We start from the raw sequence: 8,617 nt of genomic DNA, 5'->3' as shown, positions 1-8,617 counted from the left end.
AAAATAGACCGACGGTCCTTAAACGCACCGTGGAGAGAAGCAGGATCCAGGTGAAGCCACTTCCGGGTTCCTTATGTACATATTTACGTACATAATAATTGACACGTTTACGTCAATTATTTACGTCACTTACGTATAAAAAAACATCATCATCTTCGTCATTGAAGTTTTAAAAAAAAGTTTGTTTGTTTTTTATGTTTATTCAACATTTTTTCACTCGTTTTTATTCATTTTTCACCAAAGTGAATAAAGGTTTTATATAAATGGAACAACAGCGACACCCAGTGGATCCAAGCAGTAACGTTTAGATTCGCACCTGCCCTGAGTAAAGGACAGGCGTGAAACACTTAAATAAGACTTAAATTTAAGTGTGTTTGTTTAGTTTTATAAGCTATAACTGAGTCAAACTTCATTTATACAAAATAAAAACGGGGATTAAAACAAAGGTCATATTTTAAAGATTAAAGCCATAATTCTGCAAAACAAAAAGTCAGAATTCTCAGATTAAAGTAAAAAAAAAGTCAGAATTCTCAGATTAAAGTAAAAAAAAGTCAGAATTCTCAGAATAAAGTAAAAAAAAGTCAAAATTCTCAGATTAAAGCAAAGAAAGTCTGAATTCTGAGATAAGATTATGATGTTAATATCAGAATGTTGTCTTCATATTTTTAATATTTTGACTTGTATTTTTATTGTCATTGCATCACTTTGTGTTTGAACTCGTCCATAACCAGAGCCAGAGCCAGAACCAGAACCAGAGCCAGAGCCAGAATCAGATTCACCTTCACGATAAACAAAGTTCTGCTGAGATTAAAAATATAAATATAAAACTGAACATAAATGACAATGTTGTTTTCCTCACAAACGCTGACTCAGCGTTTTCTAAACTTCGTTTTCCTGTAAACATTTATGTCTCTGTTAGTTTCTCAACACGCGGTCACGTTGTCACGGTGATGTGAGGTTAGGTTGATGCCCTCAGACGCGTCGCAGTGTGGAAATCATAATCCCACAGATTTAAACACACACACACACACACACACAGGGTTTAAAGCTGCAGTACGCGAGAACACTGAAAAAAACAGACAATAGTAAAATGCGAAAACATACTTACATTTGGGGGTTCTCCGCTCTCCTAAGCTCCTCCCACTCCACATTTGCGACACGTGACAAATCTGAAAGGCTCCGCCCACATGGACACATGTTTTATTACATTTATGGTCATTTTAGTTTAGGTGTGTTTTTTTACGTGTAAATACAGCTGCTTAGTTGAGCAGCCAGTACGGGGCGACGTACATACAAGAACAGAATGTTTTGTTTCACGTTAACTTAGCTTAGCTTGCTAGCTACAGCAACTCAATTCCAACACCAGACTGAGTTCTTTTGTTGAGTTGTGTTTATTAGCGTTAGCATTTCTAAATTCCGTGGAAACATATTAAATGAACCTGATTAGCTTGCTAGTTTGCAAACCTAGCATTAATGCTAACATTAATAATCTGAATGTTTAGTTTTAGTCGTTGTTCTGTAACTGTCGTAGAACATTAGCAGGAACAGGAAGTGGTCAAACTCCGTGTTTTTTTTTGTAACAGATCAGGACCCAAAGTTTGTCCTCGTAAATCTTACAGACTGGACGTTTAATGAGCAGATGATCAGGATTCAAACAAATGCAGGATTTGACAGCTGATATAAAAACCACAGGATTCCTGTGTGTGTGTTCACACCTGTGAGTCATTCACTCACTCACAAACAAGGATTCACTCACATTAAAAAAATCAAATACCAAAGCTCATCCAATCACGCCTCCTCCTCCTCCTCCTCCTCCTCAGCTCGTCTACATGCACGCTCATGCAGACAGAGTCAGTCCACAGTGAGGAGACATGACGAGTGCAGGAGTCTTCATGTGGACGCTGGTCGCTCTGACGACAGCGGAGACAGTTAAGGACATTTTTAACTTTCTCATTTTGCTCGTCTTCTTTTCGTATGAATTCATCTCATGCTCTTTAATTTCAGGCCATGCTCGGGAACAATGGGAGGGTAAAACGTTCACATTTCTCTTCCTCTTCTTCTTCCTCGTCGTCTTGGTCCTCATCGTCTTCATTCTCCTCCTCCTTTGAAAATTCAGGTAAGAAACTTTGCAATTTTGCTCCTGGACGTTTGGTGGCGGTGGTTTACAAATAGCCCCAGGGCCCCCGGAGCTTTAACGGAGCGTAATTATGTTAGTGTGTCAGTGTGCTAGAATAATGTTATCCTACAACTAAATTTGACAGTCCATCTCACAGTGTTTGAAACACTTTGTTGGCTGTAAAATAAAGTTTGCAAACTGCTCACACTCTCACACAAAAGTCCATAGAGAAAATCAGTGATTTTAACATCACAGCATAGTGATGTTGCTGATCCACTTCTGGCTCCATCACTAAGTTCAAATGTCTGATTTTAATGAATTCAGCATTTAAAATATTTCATTAAGACTTAACTCAGTGACACAAAGTGACCACACGAGGCAGCAGTAGACCAGCAGCTCCTGTGTCCCTGCGAGCTTAAATCGATGATTTTCTCTATGAGGTTTGGTGTGGGAGAGTGAGTGGTTTACAAACTTCAGCTTCCTGTTGGAAAAGTCTGTGTAACAGTGAGATGAAGACATGAACATGTGACGTAGATATCATAGATTTTATTACGTGAGTCTTCGTGTTTTCTGGTAGTTTGGCCCCTGAAGTCTCTTGTTGCGCCCCTGGCTGTGTTAAACATGTGCGATGTTATGTCGTCAGATGGACTCTGTCTTCACGGAGGTTCATCAGTTCCGTCGTTGACGAGCGGTGAACACATGTTCTGTTTGTGTGCTGATGGGTTTGAGGGAAGCCGCTGTGAAACAGGTGAGTTCTGACATTCAAACCTGATTTTATTTACATTCTACATTCCACATTTTTGATTTGAAATAAACAAAATAAAATCCCTCGCTGTCTGCTCAGTGAAAGGAGGTCAGTGCTACGAGGGCGTCGGCCTCTACTACAGAGGCTCAGAGTCTAAATCAGAGAGTGGACTGACCTGTGAGACATGGGACACCGACATCAGGGAGCGTTACCTGTCCTCAGACGTCAACGCAGGGAGACACAACTACTGCAGGTAATCTCAGATTATAATCTCTGATTAAAAACATGGGAAACATTCACACAGATTTGTTTTGGGTCAACATAATAACAGTGGTTGATGTTAGAATTATAGTTTTGCTAACTGGCAAGCTAATGAAGTCCATATGTTAAATGTGTTATTTTACACATAAAAGCAGCGTAGAAAGAAATTTTCACAGCATTCACAATTTGGTTAACGATGGGTAATGTTAGCATTATAGCTAATTTTCTAAACTAGCAAGCTAACATGGTCCATTTCATACATTTTAGCTTGTTTCAGTACATAAAAACAGTGTAGCAACAAGTTTCCACACAACTTCACCAGTAAGAGAACAGTTATTAATGTTAGCATTATCGTTAGGTTTGCTAACTGGCAAGCTAATCTAGTCTATATGATAAATACATAATTTAACACATAAAAACAGTGTAGGTCAAGTTTTCACAGCCTTCACAAATTGGTTAACAATGGGTAATGTTAGCATTATAGCAAATTTTGCTAACTAGCAAGCTAATCAAGTCCATCTGATACGTTTCCACAGAACTTAACAATGATTTGCCAATTTTGTAGATATTTATGGACCTCATTGCTCATTGGTGTTGGAATTTAGTTGCTGTAGCTAGCTAGCTATGCTATGCTACGTGAAACAAACATTCTCTTCCTGTGTTTTTCCTCCATCTTTTTAAAGGTTATTTTTAAGTGTTTTATGTTTGTTTTTCTCACAGAAACCTTTTCTACCAACGGCGTCCGTGGTGTTACGTGTGGAGGAACCAGCAGCTGGTGAGGGAGTACTGCACTATCCCGCGCTGCGGCTCAGACTCACGTAAACATTTATTTCCTCTTCTTCTTCAGAGAAAGTTGTATCCAGACTTTGTGCTGATGGTGTTTGAAAGTAAAACTCTTCTCTGGTCTCGTTCTTCCAGCTCCGCCTTTACCTGCACCGACCGAGCCACAGCCAGGTGAGTCTCACACGCACCTGAATAGGTGATATTAGCTAGTGATGCTAAAGCAGAAGTGGCCGGCAGTCTGTTGATGTCACATTTTAGTATCAGCTCAGCTGAACCTCGTTAGAGCAGGAACTAAAGAAAGCACCAGGTACCAGGTAATAATGAGCCGAGTGGAGCTAGAACTTCTCATGTCATTGAAGGAACCATGTGGAACCAGTGGTTAGAGTTAGTGCTATCCTTGTGTTATTTCAACACAACACCACCTGCTCCTGATTCTTGGCATCTCGTTAAAGTTACCACATCCCGTTCCCATGTGTTTGCCTGCCATTGTTATGTCTTTGCTTTAATCCCACAGCTGCAGAGTGGACATGTGGTCAGCGCAGCAGACAGAAGCTTCTGAAGATCGTTGGTGGAAAAGTTTCCACGGTGGAATCTCACCCGTGGATCGCTGCCATATTTGTGCGCAGCAAATCCAAGGAGAAGGTTTTCCGCTGTGGCGGGAGTCTGATCTCCGCCTGCTGGGTCCTCACGGCCGCTCACTGCTTCCCTCAAGGGTAGGAAGTGAGGTCATCGCTGTAACGAGGTAACGCGCTGAAAGAGATTTGGAACTGATTTGTGTGAGCTTGTGTTTCAGCTCCCACGACAAACCGCGGCGTTTCTCTGTGACCCTGGGGAAGAACGCTCTCAACGAGACGGACCGGACTGTGGAGCAGAACTTCAGGGTGGAGAAAATCATCGTCCACGAGGACTACGACAACAGTGAGGGCAACTTTAACAACGACGTGGGTACGAAACCCTCAAATAGTGATTAATGTTAGTGTTCTAGCTAATCTAGTCCAGCAGCTGGTGATAGTGATATAGTTTGCCAACTAGCAAGCTAATCTCGTCCATATGACAAACACATAATCTTATAAACAAAAAATAGTTTTCACAGAATTTCATATGAAGAATAATGGTGGTTAATTTTAGTGAAATAGGTTTGCTAACTAGCATGCTAATTTGGTCTATATGATCAATACATTAATTTACACATAAAAACAGCTTAGCATCAAGTTTCCACACAATTTCACAGGTCGTATAGCAGTGATTCATTTTAGCGCTACAGCTAGGTAAAGTCAGCTTAGTAGCAAGGTAAACACATGACATTTATACATAAAATGAGTAAAGCAACATGTTGACAGAAGCCCATGAGCTATGCTATGCTACGCTCAGAGCGGCCATCTTGAATTGACACGAGTTGATTACGTGGAATTACAACTTCAGGGGGCGCTGTAACTAAACCTGTCTTCTCATCCTCTCTCAGCCCTGATGAAGCTGAAGCCCAGACGAGGTAAATGTGCAGCGGAGAGTAAATCGGTGAAGATTGTGTGTCTGCCATCGCCTCAGCAGATCATCCAACCCGGCGTCACCTGTGAGATCGCAGGATACGGGAAAGAGAAACAGGGTGAGGAACTTCCTGTGAAGACGACAGGAAATGGCTTCATCCACTTCCTGCCAGATTGTTGACTGTTATGAAATACTGATATCAATGTGTCCATACAAGGTTCAGCAACTAAAATCTACGTCAGCTTAAGTCTACGATATCTACGTCACACGTTCACGTCTTTATGTCACAGTTAGACAGACTTTTCCAACAGGAAACAGAAGTTTGTAAACCACTCACTCTCCCACACCAAACCCCATAGAGAAAATCAAGGATTTTAGCTCACGGGGACACAGGAGCTGCTGGTCTTCTGCTGCCTCCATCACTAAGTTCAAATGTCTTATTTCATCAGTTCGGCATTTCAAATATTTTGTTCACATTTACCTCAGTGACACAAAGTGACCACACGAGGCAGCAGTAGAGTATCGCCTGTGTCCCCTGTGAGCTAAAATCTCTGATTTTCTCTATGGGCTTTGGTGTGGGAGAGTGAGTGGTTTACAAACTTCAGCTTCCTGTTGGAAAAGTCTGTGGAACAGTGAGATAAAGACGTAAACATATGATGCAGACATCATAGACTTAACCTGACGTAGGTTTTATTTGCTGAGTCTTTTGTTAAGTTGCTAAAAGGTGTTTTTTTCGCAGACTCTCTCCTGCAGGTTCTTAGCACCGCTAACAGCTGTCAGCTCATAGTGTTGAGTCTGTGTCAGTGTCTCATATCAAGCACACATCAGTAAACCCAAACTATCCCTTTAATGTAACATCAACAATGTGAAGGAAAACAAAGTCGTGTTTCAAAGGGGGAAACACTTAAAGAACCTTAAAAGCCTTTAATACCCTGAATTAGAGCAGTTAAGTAAATATAATTACCTCTGATTATACTTTATCCTACAAACCATAAAACAAAGTCTGGGTGTATGTTAACGACTTCCTGTGTGCAGGTCTGTGGTATAAGTCTCAGTATCTCAGAGAAGCCTGGGTGAACGTCTTCGCCGACGACGTGTGTCGACACAAGGACTATTATGAAAACTTGATCACTGACAACATGTTTTGTGCCGGGCAACTCGACTGGAGCCAGGACGCCTGCGAAGTATGTGTGCATGTCTGGACTGGAGGACGCGCCGCTGCCACAGCACTGCTGCTGCTTACTTCCCCTCTCTGTCTCCGTCCTCACAGGGAGACTCTGGAGGGCCTCTGGTGTGCGAGCTGGACGGCAGGCTCTTCCAGTTCGGGATCATCAGCTGGGGCGACGGCTGTGCCAAGGAGTTGCGACCCGGCGTCTACGCCAAAGTGACCAACTACAAGCAGTGGATCGAGGAGAAGACGGGCCTCAGGGTCGGAGCCGCGCTCCCACAGAAGTGAACGTGAAGCTGCTGTCGCTTTTAAATCTATTTTCTCAGTTTTGACACATGGAGACACAACCACAATCTACATCAGTTTAAGTCTACGATGTCCACGTCTTTATCTCACTGTGAGACAGACTTTTCCAACAGGAAACTGAAGTTTGTAAACCACTCACTCTCCCACACCAAACCTCATAGAGAAAATCGGGGATTTTAGCTGCGGGGACACAGGAGCTGCTGGTCCTCTGCTGCCTCGTGTGGTCACTTTGCGTCACTGAGTTAAGGTTAAATGAAATATTTCAAATGCCATAAAATAAGACATTTGAACTTAGTGATGGAGGCAGCAGTGGATCAACAACTCCTGGGTGTGTGATGTTAAAATCACTGGTTTTCTCTATGGGGTTTGGTGTGGGAGAGTGAGTGGTTTACAAACTTCAGTTTCCTGGTGGAAAAGTCTGTCTCACAGTGAGATAAAGACGTGAACATGTGACGTAGATATCGTCGACTTAAAATGATGTCGATATTTTTGTGTCACAACCACCTTTAAAAAACCCTGAACTATCCCTTTAGCAAATGCAGCTGAAAATAGATCCTAAAAATGCACCAAGGCATTAAAATCTGATGGATTTACATCAGTTTGTCGTCAGATTATTTGCAGGAGCTGTTCATAGTGTCATGTAATCCCCTGGTTTTGTCAGTAGGTGGTGGCAGATAGCTGTGAATTCACTTTAGAACAGAGTTGTGAGTGAGTGAGGCGCAAAATGCTTCTGCTTCTCATGAGTTAAAGAGTGAATGGTCTTAATCTCTAATCTCTAATCTCTTCTATACACACAGGACGTCCATTTTAGGGTTGATGAAAGCAGGGGAAGCTTTGGGGGTGGGACTACGGTGTGATTGACAGCGTTAAACCAGCTGTTTAATCTGTTTAAATGTATATAAGTGCATGTGTGTGTTTATTTTATGTCTAACATTAACAATAAAGTCGCTTTAAATCCCATTTTTACTTAAAATGAAATGAATATTTTCTCTTTATTTATCGTCACATACAGTTTTATATATACATACATATATATTTGTGTACATATGTATGTTTGAATAAACATTACAGGAACATGTCGTCCACTGTCTTTTCAAAATAAAGTGATGTGAAATAACTCAAACCTATGTCATAATCATCCTGTCCACAAGACGGCGCTGAAGTTGTACAAATGAAAGAAAGTCAAAGCGACAGTTGATGAGTGAATGAGTGAATGAGTGCAGTTGTCTCTTTCTTTATGTCGCTGTCATGACCTCTGGATTATTCAGGATATCTTTATTTACTTCTTTTTAGTTCTGATTCTGGTTTCCTGTTTTATTTTGTACTACTTCCTGTGTGTGTGTGCACCTTGTTGAGTTTCACTTCCTGTCCTGATTGTGTGGCCCCGCCCCTGATGTCGTTCACCTGTGTCTCGTTAGTTTCACCTGTGTGTAGTATTTAGTCTCAGATTTTACCCGGGTTTACACAGATGGTTCCACGGATCCAGATGCAGGGGTATCGGGGTTTCGGGGTTTGGGGTAGCTGTTCCGGTGAGGGGTGTCAACAGGAGGACAATGGATAGACAGAGTGTGTACACTGTGGAAATGTTGGCTCTTCTGGTGGGATGAGGAACTGAAGGCTCAACACTTTTACCAGGTGCAGCGTAGTGTTAAGGGGCGGGGGGTCAGGAGAGACCGCAGGAGGGAGGAGATAGTATGGATGAGGTTGAGGCTGGGACGCTTAATAAAACATTGAAACTGGGAGGGAGGCATCA

General features: G+C 41.9%; 1 protein-coding gene across 1 annotated transcript; it reads left to right on the top strand.

The window, feature by feature from the left end:
* Positions 1-1,847: 1,847 nt before the first annotated feature.
* Positions 1,848-7,842, top strand: plaub (plasminogen activator, urokinase b). Its single transcript, XM_058621003.1, has 11 exons — positions 1,848-1,928; positions 2,005-2,116; positions 2,760-2,864; positions 2,961-3,114; positions 3,843-3,940; positions 4,041-4,076; positions 4,420-4,618; positions 4,699-4,850; positions 5,368-5,508; positions 6,426-6,574; positions 6,661-7,842. The coding sequence occupies exons 1-11, from the start codon at positions 1,872-1,874 to the stop codon at positions 6,844-6,846; spliced, it is 1,389 nt and encodes a 462-aa protein (XP_058476986.1). The 5' UTR covers positions 1,848-1,871; the 3' UTR covers positions 6,847-7,842.
* Positions 7,843-8,617: the final 775 nt, after the last annotated feature.

This window comes from Solea solea, chromosome 21 (genome assembly GCF_958295425.1).
Source record: "Solea solea chromosome 21, fSolSol10.1, whole genome shotgun sequence".
Lineage (NCBI taxonomy): Eukaryota > Metazoa > Chordata > Actinopteri > Pleuronectiformes > Soleidae > Solea > Solea solea.
The sequence above is the reverse complement of the archived record's forward strand: the minus strand, read 5'-3'. Positions and strand labels throughout refer to the sequence as shown.